Source organism: Arachis ipaensis, chromosome B8 (assembly GCF_059453495.1).
Source record: "Arachis ipaensis isolate K30076 ecotype BB chromosome B8, ASM5945349v1, whole genome shotgun sequence".
In the NCBI taxonomy this organism is placed as follows: domain Eukaryota; kingdom Viridiplantae; phylum Streptophyta; class Magnoliopsida; order Fabales; family Fabaceae; genus Arachis; species Arachis ipaensis.
Window position 1 is genome coordinate 103,680,196 of NC_142443.1, and position 14,906 is coordinate 103,695,101.

General features: G+C 31.1%; 1 protein-coding gene across 1 annotated transcript; it reads left to right on the top strand.

Annotated features, from left to right (window-relative positions):
- Positions 1–455: 455 nt before the first annotated feature.
- On the top strand, positions 456–6,454 carry ZIP1 (zinc transporter 1 precursor). The gene is made up of 3 exons (XM_016313798.3): positions 456–1,250; positions 4,081–4,230; positions 6,083–6,454. The coding sequence occupies exons 1-3, from the start codon at positions 561–563 to the stop codon at positions 6,386–6,388; spliced, it is 1,146 nt and encodes a 381-aa protein (XP_016169284.1). The 5' UTR covers positions 456–560; the 3' UTR covers positions 6,389–6,454.
- The last annotated feature ends 8,452 nt before the right edge of the window (positions 6,455–14,906 follow it).

The following is a 14,906-nucleotide window of genomic DNA, read 5'->3' on the forward strand; positions in this document are numbered from 1 at the left end:
TAGTCATCTAAAATTTGTGTATATTGTTTGATATTTTAATATTTTTTATATTGTTTTGTACAAATAAGAAACGCAGAATTTTTGTAGATCATGCATCTTTGCTTTTGTTAATAGATTATTATTCCTTTGCATTTTAGGCTGATTAAGCTGTTAGCAACTTCTTTCTACGAGAGCCAATCAAAATTTAATTAATTATTAAAAGAGAAAAACCTTTATATATTTCTCTTTAACAAGAAAAAAAAGTATAGAGAGAATGAATTTAGTGAATAATATAATTATACATATGATAACCTTTTTTTTATTTGTAATTTTCATAAAGATGTAATATATTTTTATCTTATTGAACTAATTTTAAAATTTATTATTCATATTATTTATAAAAATTATTATTTACCTAACAAAACTGAAACAAATCTTCCTTATAAATAATTCTCACACGGCCATACATATTCCCTACTTTCCTACACCATCCAACTTCCCCTTTTCAACACCCCCCTCCTTTTTTTTTTTCTCTCTCTTCCCCCTTCCCAAAAAACTAAATTAAAAAAAGAAAAAGAAAGATGAAATCCCAAGCTTGTTCATCATTTACCATCTTCAACTTTGTATGCCCATGTATTATTCTTGTCTTCATGTTCCCAACCATGGGTTCATGTAGCTGCACATGTGATCACACAACACAAGAAACCAAACCCAAGGACGGTTCAAATTCAATGGAAGTCATTCTTCACTACAAAATCATCTCCATAGCTTCCGTTCTAGTGGCGGGCGCTCTAGGGGTAAGCCTACCATTGGTGAGCAAGAGAATCCCAGCACTTAACCCTCAGAACGACATCTTCTTCATGATTAAGGCGTTCGCGGCCGGCGTCATTCTCTCCACCGGCTTCATCCATATTCTACCAGAGGCCTTTGAGAGCTTGAACTCGCCATGCCTTACGCAGCTTGATCCCATGTGGGGGAACTTCCCTTTTGCTGCTTTTGTTGCCATGTTAGCTTCCATTGGAACTTTGATGGTGGATTCTTTTGCCAGTGGCTATTATCATAGGCAACACTTTAATATTTCAAAGCAGGTTCCTACTGCTGATGATGAAGAAATGGGTAATCATGGTCATGGTCATGGTCATGGTCATGATGCTCATGTTGGTCATATACATGTTCATACACATGCCACACATGGTCATGCTCATGGTTCAGCTAATTCTTCCGAGGGTTTGGTAACATCTGAACTAATTAGGAAGAGAATCATATCGCAAGTAAGATTTTTTTTTTCTCCCTATTATCGAGAAATGAAACTATTTTCTGTTTGTTACCCATAGTGATTTAGAATCCTAGTGATCTTCACTGTTGTTAATTCAGAAGTAATTTACAAGCGAGTCATTTAGATAAAAATATTTAAAACTTTTTTTTAATATGTTTTTTAGTAATTAAAATTTAATATATATAATTGATTAAATTATATTATTTTTATTAAAATTAGTCTAGAGAAATTAATTTGACCAAAAAATAGTAAATTAAATTTTAAACTGGTTTAAATAAATATTATTTTTTATAAAAAATAACTATAATATTTTTATTATAAAAAAATAACTAAAAATAATCTTATTATACATATTAATTTTTAGAATTCTAAATTCTAATCCTTTTACTTATCTGTCGTCATAGGATTAGCTAGGATTTAGAGATTTTAAATATATATAATAAACATATTTTAGTCATTTTTTATAAAAAATAATATTAATTTAAATTGGTTTAAGATTTAATTCATTATTTTTTCGGTCAAATTAATTTATCTAGCCTAATTTTGACAAAAATAATACGGTTTAATTAATTATATATGTTAAATTTTAATTATTAAAAAATATCTTTAAAAAAAGACGTTTTAGACGTCTTTATTTGAATGAATTCTAATTTATAAAGTTGTATATGTAAAAAATCAACTATCAAATTAATTATTTATATGTAATATATATTAAAATATAAACTATTTTTTAAATTATGTAAAACATCGATCACTTGTTTTATATATAAGAATCTTGTTAGACGCATATTAATATCAGTTATTAAAAGAAATATATATTAAAATATAAATTATACATTAAAAATAAATTAAATTATATATATTAATATATAAATATATGATGATAGATTTAATGAGTTACTTTTAATTTAGTGTACACATAATAATTTAGCTAATTTTTAGTGTATACACAATATTTTTATTATTATTTAGCATATCAATAAGCGCTAAATATATTTACTAATGGACCATTCCATTTTAGTAATAACGAATTTTATTTTTATAAATACATATATAAATAAAAATATTTTTTAGAGAAAAATAAAGACAAAAATTATACACTAAATTAAAGTGACTTTAGTGGATTAATTTTTTTAATATTGTAATAAATTATGTGATATGCCTTTATATTTTAGTGTAGGTGAATTTTTATACTGCTATAAGACTTTTTACTGTTAAAAAGTACATAACATTATCTATATTTTGTATGTAAAAAATATTTTTTAAATTATTTAAATACAAAATGGCAAAAACATTTTATTAAAAAAAAAAATTTTCATCCACAAAATGGTAGTGTCGTTTTTTATTTGTATTTTTTTTAAATCTGAAATAGAAAATGTTAAGTTTAATTATTCTATTGGTCTTTATAGTTTCGCAAAGTTTTTAATTAGATTCTTATACTTTTTTTTCTTTTAATTGAGTCTTTGTACCAATTTTTTTTAATAGGGTCTCTATACATTTTTTCTTTTTATTTGGGTCTCTGCACTAATTTTTTTATTGGGTCCCTATTTAATTAAACTAATTACTGTGAAGAGGGACTTAATTGAAAAAAAAAATTAGTGCAAGGACCAAATTAAAAAGAAAAAAAGCATAGGAACCTAATTGAAAATTCGCAAAACTATTGAGACTAATAGAGTAATTAAAACAAAATATTAATCACGTTTTGGTTGTTTTCAATTTTTTTTAATTAAAAAAATTAAAAACAATGGAGAAGGAATCATCAAATGATAGGCTTAAACACTTGTAAAAATCTTGTAGATCTGTACGTTTCTAATTTGATTTAAAATAAAATTATAAATAATAAACATAAATAAAATTATTGAACTATTTTTATTAATAATTATTCTTGTTAATTATTTTATCTATTTATTTTTGAAAAAATTAAGAAAAATAAAAATTACTAAAAAATAGACAAATATGCTAAAATTACTAATAAGGGTCCTAATGAATTTTATTTAAAAAAAAAATACACTGTTATTAGGTTATTCATAGTTTGATGATTCCTTTTTCATAATTTTTTATTTTTTTAATTAAAAAAAAATTAAAAATAACCAAACGTCATTGACGTTTTTCATTTTCAAATTAAAAAAAAACTACAAAATAAAAACAGCACTGCCGTTTTGTGAACAACCTTTTTTTAGTATTTTTTAATAAAACGTTTGCCACCGTTTTGTATTTAAATAATTAAAAAATAATTTTTACATATAAAACGTAGGTAACATTTTGTAATTTTTTAAAAAATAAAAAATTTCATACCAGTGTAAAACTCATTTATACTAAAATATAGAGACACATCACACAAGTTACAATATAAGTTAAAAAAAAAAAAATCAGTTCACGCATTACGGCATTCGTTAGGCTCTGGCTCTGTAGTTTGATCTCAACATACACATTCAATAAACACAAATCACAAATTTGTTTCTTAACAACTAACAAGTATTTTAAAGGTAATTATATTTCACTGTTTTTTTTATTGTTGAATTATTCGGGGATAACTTTTTCAAAAAAGCTTAAATTATGTATTATATTGTTGTGGGTTTTTATAACGTTTTGTCGTTTTATAAATAAAAAATATTTTTATTACAAAATTACAATATTAATTTACATTACTTCCATAATAATATAAAACACAAAAATATTGTGTTTTACATTTAAATCACTGATATGTAAAAAATTAACCCTAATGCGGACCCCATGTTTTTGTTATTTTTTTTTCAATCAATTATAATTAATTATTGACTTTGGGGGCTTGTGGACTTTGGCTTGGTGTGTTGTGGGTGTTTCAGGTGTTGGAGATAGGAATAGTGGTCCACTCAGTAATAATTGGAATATCTTTGGGAACTGCAAATAGCATTGATAGCATTAAGCCTCTCTTGGTTGCCTTGTCTTTTCATCAATTCTTTGAGGGCATGGGCCTTGGTGGTTGCATATCTCAGGTATTCAAATTTAGTAGTAACTTATGACCCCCAAAAAAAAAAAAAAATTTAGTAGTAACTGTTATTTTATTTTTTAATTGGTACCGTAAATGTGTTACACTATTACTTACCTCTAAGGTTGCGAAAATCGGACCGGTTAATAAATCAATAAAATTACTAGTTCATTAGTTTATTGGTTCGACCGGAGTTCAACTGGAGTTCATAATAAATTTCACATACTTCTCATATGGTTGAATTATCATATTTTTAATATCTGCAATTTCATAATAAATTTTACATACTTCTCATATGGTTGAATTATCATATTTTTAATATCTGCAATTTGTATATTTTTCTTCCATTTAAAATAAATAAAGATAGTAAAACTCCAGATTATTTGTAAAAGAGAAACATGAGTTGAATATAGAATTTCAAACTCAAATAGAACAAATAAAAGGGTGATGACTGAACTCTGGATTCAAACTCAACAATTCGGTATTTTACCTGAATTGTTATGTTGATGTCATGAGATCATATATTGCGTTAAGACTTAAGAATATAATAAGAAAAAAAATGTGAAATTATATATTGTTCCTTCTTTTGATATTGGAAAATTTGCAAGTGAAAGAAAATGGTTAGTTCGGCGTGATTTCTAATGCACAATTTGGAAAATTGGAGAAATAGCTTACGAAATGTTGCTATGATGACAACATCGTCATTTTTTTTCATATAGTACTAGTAATGGAGTGAAATAATGAATCTCACTTTTTAGGCTCACCAAAGTAGCTAGAAAAAAACAAAAACCAATCAGTTATTGTATAGTGAATGACCTTTTGATTATATACATTATTATATACTATCTCAAATATATTTTAAACCAGGATTTAGCTAAGAAACTGAAGTTTTCCATGCATTTAGTCTTTTTCTTTTTTTTTTTTTGTAAAAATCAAATTTATTTTAGTCTTCTTTATAAAAGACACTGAATTTTATTTCTATTATAAATAAATAAAGAGAAAGTCTACGAGGCCAATATTTTTATTAAAATATGGTCAGCACTTGACCAATAGAAGAAAAATGAGTAATCTCACCCAATTAAAAATATTATTGATAACTAATTAATGACTATAAATTACAAAATCTACTTGCCACCCAACACTTTTCATAAATAAATTCTACGGTAATAATAGTTATTTGACTACGATAGCTATAAATCTTTAGAAATATTTAAAAAATATAGATAAAATTAGAGTCACATTTTTACACTTCTTATTTCGTATTTTTAAATTAAAAGGTATTATAAATAATAAAAAAATATAATCTTAATTCTAGTTGTATATACGTTTTAAGTATTATCAAAGTTTTATAGTTATTATAACTACCATAATCATAACAATTATAGAATCCACCACCTAAATATTTATGCTTAGAAACTTTTAAAATTACCTTGATGATAAATAACCAAGTTATTTTGATAACCTAGTTTAGTTAAATTAGTCTAATAGTTTAATGGTTGATAACAAAAAAATTTTGTTAAAGAAAAAGGACGAGAAGAAAAAAAAAGATTTAAGAAGAAAAAAAACTTAGTTAGATTTAGTTACTAAAATAATTTATTCATTTAACATTTTTCTTAAAACTATTTTCCTGATTTTTGAAATTAATACCTTGAGATACAAAAGGTTATTTGTTTTGGTTTAGAAGTTAACCAAGAACATAATTAGAAGAATGTGATTTAGAAGATAAATGATACTATATCTCTAAAGTGAGATACACTTTGTTAATTTTCTTAAAGAAAACAACATTATGCACCTGTTTTCTATGTGCTTAATTATGATGATCGCTAAATAGAGAATATGTTAATATTTATTTTGTTCAGGCAAAGTTTGAGTCTAGGTCAACAGCAATTATGGCAACCTTTTTCTCCCTAACAACGCCGATTGGAATAGCGATTGGGATGGGGATATCAAGTGTGTACAAAGAGAATAGCCCAACTTCTCTAATTGTTGAAGGGGTCTTCAATTCAGCTTCTGCTGGAATCCTCATTTACATGGCATTGGTTGATCTTCTAGCAGCAGATTTTATGAGTCCAAAGCTGCAAAATAATTTGAAGCTCCAATTAGGAGCGAATATCTCACTTCTGTTAGGCGCAGGTTGCATGTCACTACTGGCCAAATGGGCCTAATTAACTTTTAGATGTTCTTTTCAGATTCCATTAGTCAGCAATTAATATATGGAGGCTTTTAATTAAGTGCTTTTGCATAATTTTGTGCCCTATAATTTCATATAGAATTCATGCTAGGGCTGCTTCTTAAGATGTTAGTTTAATAATTCTTTTAATTTAATTGTTAAATAAGTAATGTACTCATCAAGATTTTTAATTATTTATGTTAGAAAATCCTTCGCATTGAAAAAATTTATCCAAATTCATTTAATTTTTCGCAATAATTGGATATGTAATATGTCAGAATTAATATTCAATTTGTCCTTGAAATTTAAAATCGGATTCAATTTGACTCCTACAATTTCAATAAGCTTAAATTGAACCCCAAAATTTACAATCGTAACTCACATTAACCCTTGAGCTAATTTTCGTTAATGTGTAGATTTGCTACATTAATAATCTATTACTATTTAGATTTCTTTCCTAATTTTCATGTGATCAAAATTTATTAGAGCTCCAAAAGCTTGATTGTTGCTCCCATAGCCACAAAATTTTCAAATAGAACTAGTTATTGTCATCTTCGTGAGGATGTTAGGAGCTAATTAAGTTTCTAGGAGGTCTAGTAGGTTTTAGTCATATGAAATCTAGACGATAGATCCAAATCTTGACAAGTTAACGTGCAAAATCAACACTCCATTTACAAAAATCAACTCAGGGGTTAATATGAGTTACTATTATAAATTTTAGGGGCCGAATTGAGTCAATTATAATTTTAGGGGTCAATTTGAGTCCAACCTAAAATTTCAGGGACCAAATTGAATATAAACTCAACATATCAAGGAACCGAAACTTTTGGGGTAAATAACTCATCCATACTGTTTTTCTTTTTGAGTTAAGTGTTATTTGATCCTTATAGTTTTGACTCAATTCAAATAGCCTCTAACGTTATTTGGGTTCAAAATCGTCCTAAATATATCCTTTCCATCTCACAGTTATTTTTTTTTTTTACATTTTTTAAAGACAGAATTGTCTCTTCATTTCGTTTCTTTTTCTCATCCTTGCGAAGCCTGTTTTTGTTCATCCTTCATCATGCACTACGCTTCTCCTTCTTCCACTCCCACTGCATACACCACCTTCACCTCTCTGGTCAGCAATTGTCGCAGCGTTGACATTGCCACACGCTTCAATTTGAATCAATTAAGATCCAATTGAGATCTAGATTTTGCTCGACGTGCCTAAGCGAGTCCTCGTTGCCTTTGATTTTGGCGAAGTTCAATGGCGTGAAAAACTGTCTCGTTGGGTTCAAGGATATTGATCCACAAAGGGGAGCATAGGAACCATCCTTTTTGTGTTTTGATACAGTGGATATGGGAAAAGACGAATTTGAATGGGCGGGGTGCAGCTGTGTTGCTGGGTTTTGGTTGTTGTATGTTATGGTGGGAGAAGGGTGGAGGGAGGAAAACGAGTGGCAGAAGATGGAGCGGTGTTGATTGAGGAGGATAGAGATGGTATGTACAACGAGAAGGTAGGTGAGGGAGGGATAGGTAGATGTGCAAATGAAAGGTATTTTAATGAAAAATACATCAAATTCCTTATATTTTCTAGTAAACATCTCCTCTAGTTTTTAGCCTTTACTTGGAGGGACAACGCGATTCCTGAGAATTTAAAAATCTCAAATCAGTTTCTGTCTTTATAAAGTTTGGGATACCACAATCCTTTTGTCGAGTCCAACTTTAAAGGTTAACGAAAAATGCCCATGTGAATAGTTAAGTGGATGAGATGTCTATTATCTCTTATGCTGACAATTCTAACATAGCTGAAGACTAACATGAGACACAATAAAATTCGATAAAGACCTAATTGTCCCTAATTCTTAAATTGAAAATGGCCTTGTAGTGGATTGAGTTGGTATGAGAATTCTTCTTCTCCGATCACCGCTCTTTTTTCATTCATTACTCTTCTGGCAATCATTTTTCCCCCAATGGCATCTCCTCCTCCTTCGTCATCGGAGGCTGCAGCTCCAACTCCAACTCCAACTCCTTCTCCGTCGGCGACCACAACTTAAGCCCTCGGCGGTGAGTCTTTAAGCAAGAAGTGAGTTCGCCAACTCATTTTATCTCTAGTGCAATTTGCTCTTCACCTATCACCACTTCCTTTCGTTGCATGAAATTTCATATAATTTTTTTGGTTCGCTTTGTTTTTAGCAGTGTTCTAAAAATCGAACCGGGCTGGCCGGTTTAACCGGAATAACCGGTCCCCTAGCCAGTTCGGTTGAAGTGAAAAATCGTTTGACAAAAAACCGATCAAACCGGCGGTTAACCGGTGAACCTCTTGAACCGGACAAATTTTTACCGGTTTTTAATTTAAAAAAATAAAATAAAAAATATATATAAAAGTATAAAACTCCCTCCCTTCTCTCTCGCACACACCCACCCATAACCCACTAACCCAGTCACCACCCAGCCCTTCTTTCTCTGTCTCTGATATCCACACGAAACCCTAGCCACTCTCTTTCTCCCAGACCTCCAGGAGCAGTAGCCAGCGACCAGCGCCGCCGTCACCGACGAACTTTTCTCCTCAGCCAGCATCGAGCCCCGCCATCGCGATTCTCTTCTCCTGGATTGCTTCACCTCGCATCGCCAGGTATGCTCGCTATTGATGTCACCGCTCTGTCTTCGTCGTCGTTGGCCACCTTGAAATCGTGTCTCTATCGGTCCGTCCTCATCGTTGATCCCTCTCTCTCGCGCGTCAAGCATGTCTTCAATCCCCTCTGTGCCCCAGCTCACTTCCCCTCTTCCATCGCCGTCACTTGGATTCCTCCTTCGCCGCCGATCTTCAATTTACTTTTGCTTGTTTTTGTACTTTTATTTGGTTTCTGATTTCTGATTCTGAGTTTGCTAATTTCTGCTTAACTTGAGTTTATGAATTTTTGAGTTTGTAAGCAGATCCCTATCCTGCTTCAGTTTTTATTTTCGGGAGTTAATTGCTATTTTTTGGATTTGATTATATTAATTGTTGCTTGTTTCTTCTGGGTTAATTGTTGTTTTTTCATTGCTGTCTTCTGCATTTAATTTCTGTTGAGTGCTACTGTCTTCTACTTTTTAGTTTTTTTTATTTTGTTAATTAAATGAATTAATCAGGTTTTTGTGATTTTGTTTATGTAAGTTTTAAATTATGTTTTTGTTCTGTTTTTAATTTGTTACTGCAATTTGATTTCATAGTCTGTTTGTTTGATTTCATATGTTTTTGTTCCAAATTATGATTATATTTGTTCCAAATTTAAATTATGATTATGTTTGTTCCAAATTTAATGGTTAGTGGTTATAAATGATTTGTTTGTTATTTTTTATTATTAGGTTATAAATTAAAATTTTAAATTTTGAATTTTAAATTTTATATTTTATTAGGTTAAATTTTATTAAAATTTAAATATTTAAAATTATATATTAAATTTATAATAATTTTATTTAACATTTAATTAAACCGGTCGAATTCCGGTTGAATCCCGGTCAAACTATTGAACCAGTGAATCAGTCACCTCACCGGTTTATTGACCGGTCCGGTTCTCACAACCTTGGTTTTTAGTGCATTGAAGCGTGGACTGAAGATCAGAGAGAAAGAAAAAGAGAGAAAGCACAAGGAGGAAGAGAAGGCCAAAAAGGTAAATTAATGTCCTTTATTCCCATTTTCTTCTCTGTATTATGTAGCTATATGCAATTTTAACTTTATAAATTGATAATTGTGGGTAGCAGAAGCTCAGAATGCTCGAGCTAACAATCCTGCATTTACTGATGTCGAAGATATAGATCCCATTGTAAGTTCCATTGTAGCACTACAATGCTCTTCAATAGTAACTTATTTTTTTGAAATATTCCATATCATTTTGGGTGCAGCAATACCTTGAGAACAGGCTTAAGTACCTTGTAGCTCAGAAGGCTGAAGGGATTAACCGATACCCAGTTCTCTATGACCATGTCAATAAGTCAATACATTGACAAGTATGAGTTATTAGAAATGGGAGAGCATCTTGAAGATGTCTCTATCTCTTTGTCTAGTACTACCCCACCTTCTGATTCTTAATTCTTGGCATTATGTTTTTTGTGGTTTATTTTTGTTAATTTATAACTTCTTAGTTTGTATGTTTGAATTTTAGGCTGGGTCTTGGTTAAACGCCCTTCAAATTCCAAGCTTATCTTTTATGACTTGCATAGTGGTGGCTTTAAGGTCGCTGATGCAAGGTATAAAATAGGAGAAGAAGAGTTTTCATATCAAACACTCAATCCACTACGATGCGTTTTCAATTTAAGAATTAGAGACAATAGGTCCTTATCAAATTAGAGACACATCACTCACTTAACGATTAACGTAAGTATTTTTTGTTAGCCTTTGACATTGGACTCGACAGAAGAATTGCGCTGTCCCAAAATTTGCAAGGATAGAGACCGATTTGAGATTTTTAAATTCTCAAGGATCGCGTTGTCTCTCGAGGTAAAAGCCAGAAATCGGAGTGGGTTGAGGAGGATAGAAATGACATGTACAACGAGAGAATAAGTGAGGGAGGAGTAAGTGGATGTGCATATGAAAAGTATTTTAATAAAAAAATACGTCAAATTTCTTATATTCTCATGGTATATTTTATAGATTATTTAATAATTATTAAATTATTTAATATAAAAAAGACCAAAATTGATTTCAATAATAATAATAACAATAATAATAATAATAATAATAATAGTTTGATAGATAGATAGATAGAAGTACAAAATATTTTATTATTTTAACTCATATATAAATGATTTTTAATTCAATCTATATTTGAGAAATGATAATAGTTAATTTACTAATAAATACTAAAGTTGAATAAAAAAATAAAAGATATATACTTCAACTAAATAAATTTACTAATTGAATAGTATCATAATATTTTATTTTATATTAAATTCGATTAATATACAAAATTTTGTTAATATATCTTAATAATATTATAAAAGAAATGATTTTATTAAATTAATTAATAAGATCAATTTTTTATATTTTTAATGTATTTAATGCATCAAAAACTTAAAAGTATCAATTATTATACCTTTAAAATGTGTTTTTAGTGCACGAAATAGCTAAGTTCATTTAACAAAATTTTTTTTTGACACAAAATTTAATAAGTTAATTTTTATTTTAATGTGAAAACTGGTGCGTGTGTACGCAAATCCCATACTGTTCGTACAGCAGCAGTACCAGCAAGTGTACTGGGTCGTCCAAGTAATACCTGAGCGAGTCAGGGTCGATCTCACGAGGATTGTGGCTTGAAACAAGCAATGGTTGTTTTGTTGGTCTTAGTCAGGCGTAATCAGAAGGAGTTGGTTGTGAAACTATGAAGACATACTGTTAGGAATTATATGCTGGGAATAGTAAATAAAAGGAATAGAGTTGAGAGCCGGAGTTGCTTTGTCTTTCTGAATGAACTCTGGTATTACTGTCTTCCTTGCTTGTGAATGATCTTCTTCTATGGCAGGATGTAAGTGATCAAAGCCATTGCTCGTGGTCATTGATCTCCTTTGCTACAGGTCAAATGCCATTGCCCGTGGTCATTCAACCTGACGGAGCGTGAATCTCTAGCAAGTCATTCTCTTGGCGATCCTACTCAAAACGCCACAAATAAGGTCGAATCTTTCAGATCAGAGAATGCTACTTCTTTGGATTCTAGCCTATACCCATTTGTAGGGTTTATCTTGTGCTTGATTTAGGGGATTTTATAACCTTTTACCCACATTTATTCAATGAAATAGCATGGTTTTGTAAATTCTCCTTTAATTGTGCTTAAGAGTGAACACATGCTTTTTAGAACTTAAAATAGCTAAATTTAATTCACCTTGATTCCATTAGATGCCTTGATATGTTTGTTAAGTGATTTCAGATTTAGGAGGCAAAGATTGGATCAAGGGAATGAAGGAAAAAGCATGTAAAAATGGAGAACTCATGAAGAAATGAAGGAATCGCAAAAGCTGTCAAGCCAACCTCTTCGCACTTAATTGACCATAACTTGAGCTACAGAGGTTCAAATGATACGGTTTCAGTTGCATTGGAAAGCTAACATCCGGAGCTTCGAAATGATATAAGATTTGCCATAGTTGCATCGCGCATAGGGACACGCACACGCACTATATACGTACGCACCAATGGTTGCACATGATTCACTTAATGCAACTCGTGGCCAGCGATTTTGGAAGCCTTGTGGGCCCAACCCAACTTATTTCTGATGCTATTTAAGCCAATGATTGAAGGGGAATTAACATACTTTTGATTATTAGTCATATTTTAAGTTTTAGAAGTAGTTAGAGTTAGTTTCTAGAGAGAGAAGCTCTCACTTCTCTCTAGAATTAAGATTAGGTTTTAGATCTAGATCTACTTCTTCTTCTCTTCTAATTTTCCTTTTTCTTCCCTAATTGCTCTCTTGTAGTTGTAGAATTCTTCTTCTCTTGTAATTCCTTTGTATTGTTAGTTGTAGTTTATGAACTCTCTTTTGTAGATCTACATTTCTTCTTCAATACAATTGGTAAGTTCTTTGTTATTTCATAATTGTTTTCCTTTTCTATTGTTGATCTCTTGCTATTCTAGTTAGATCTCTCTTTAATTCTTGCAATTCATGTTGTTTACTTTTATTGTCTTCTATGTGTTTGATGAAATACTTCTTCTAGTTATTATTTAGATTTTGTTCCTCTTGGCCTAGGTAGAGTAATTAGTGACACTTGAGTTATCAAACTCTTTTGTTGATTGATAATTAGAGATTGCTAATTGACTTGGATACCACTAAAGCTAGTCTTTCCTTAGGAGTTGGCTAGGACTTGTGGAATCAAGTTGATTCATCAACTTGACTTTCCTCCATGGTTAGAGGTTAACTAAGTGGGAGCAATGAACAATTCTCATCACAATTGATAAGGATAACTAGGATGGGATTTCTAGTTCTCACACCTTTTCAAGAGCTTTCTTAGTTGTTAGTTTATTTCTTTTGCAATTTACATTCCTTGTTCCTTAACTCAAAAACCCCAAACATACTTCATAGCCAATAACAAGAACATTTGTTTGCAATTCCTAGGGAGAACGACCCGAGGTTTGAATACTTCGGTTTATAATTTTAGGGGTTTGTTACTTGTGACAACCAAATTTTTGTATGAAAGGACCATTGTTGGTTTAGAAACTATATTGCAACGAGAATTCAATTGTGAAATTCTAAACCACACAAAAATCCAATAATCAAAATTGGCGCCGTTGCCGGGGAGTTGCAATGGTGTTATGTTATCGGTTATTGTATATATGTGAATATTGTGAATAGCTTGATTTTTGGATTGCTTGTTAGTTTTTGCTAGTTTTAGAATTTTGTTTCATTACTCCTTATTAGCTTTTGTTCTTATTTTCTCTTTCCATTATGAATTCTCACTTTGGCTATGAGTTTGGTTCTAACTATGTTGTAGGAAATGAGGGCTACAATGAGGATGTATATCAAGGATGGGACAATCAAAGGTGGGAGGAGTCATATGCATATGATCAATCTTCATGGCAACAGCCTCCACCAATACACTATGAACAAGAGCCATTCTACGATGCATATTGGTATGCGAAATTGTTACTCAGGTTGTGAATTATTGTTCGAAATTGATTCCCTGGCGATGGCACCAAAAACGGATGCACAAAACCATGGTCTCAACATATCTTCACAACTTCGCATAACTAACCAGCAAGTGCACTGGGTCGTCCAAGTAATAAACCTTACGTGAGTAAGGGTCAATCCCACGGAGATTGTTGGTATGAAGCAAGCTATGGTCACCTTGTAAATCTCAGTCAGGCGGATATAAAATAGTTATAGAGTTTTCGAAATTAATACTAAAATAAGGATAGAAATACTTATGTAAATCATTGGTGAGAATTTCAGATAAGCGTATGGAGATGCATTCGTTCCTCTGAACCTCTGCTTTCCTGCTGTCTTCATCCAATCCGTCTTACTCCTTTCTATGGCTGGCTTTATGTAAGGATGTCACCGGTGCCAATGGCTACTTTCAATCCTCTCGGGAAAATAGTCCAAATGCTCTGTCACAGCACGGCTAATCGTCTGGAGGCATCACCCTTGTCGTTGGTTGCATCCTATTCCTCTCTGTGAAAATGGTCCGATGTGCTGTCACTGCATGGCTAATCATCTTGGAGGTTCTCGATCATACTGGAATAGAATTTACTATCCTTTTGCGTCTGTCACTACGCCCAACACTCGCGAGTTTGGAGTTCATCACAGTCATTCAATCCCAGAGTCCTACTCGGAATACCACGGACAAGGTTTAGACTTTCCGGACTCTCATGAATGTTGCCATCAATCTAGCTTATACCACGAAAATTCTGATTAAGAGATCTAAGAGATATTCATTCAATCTAAAGTAGAACGGAAGTGGTTGTCAGGCACGCGTTCATAGGGAATGATGATGATTGTCACGTTCATCACATTCAGGTTGAAGTGCAAATGAATATCTTAGAAGCGAAATAAGATGAATTGAATAGA

Bases quoted from the DNA above. Each gene is read 5' to 3' on its own strand.
- ZIP1 (XM_016313798.3), top strand. From the start codon at position 561: ATGAAATCCCAAGCTTGTTCATCATTTACCATCTTCAACTTTGTATGC. The intron at 1,251-4,080 runs GTAAGATTTTTT...TGGGTGTTTCAG, and splicing joins GGAAGAGAATCATATCGCAA to GTGTTGGAGATAGGAATAGT. The intron at 4,231-6,082 runs GTATTCAAATTT...TATTTTGTTCAG, and splicing joins TTGGTGGTTGCATATCTCAG to GCAAAGTTTGAGTCTAGGTC.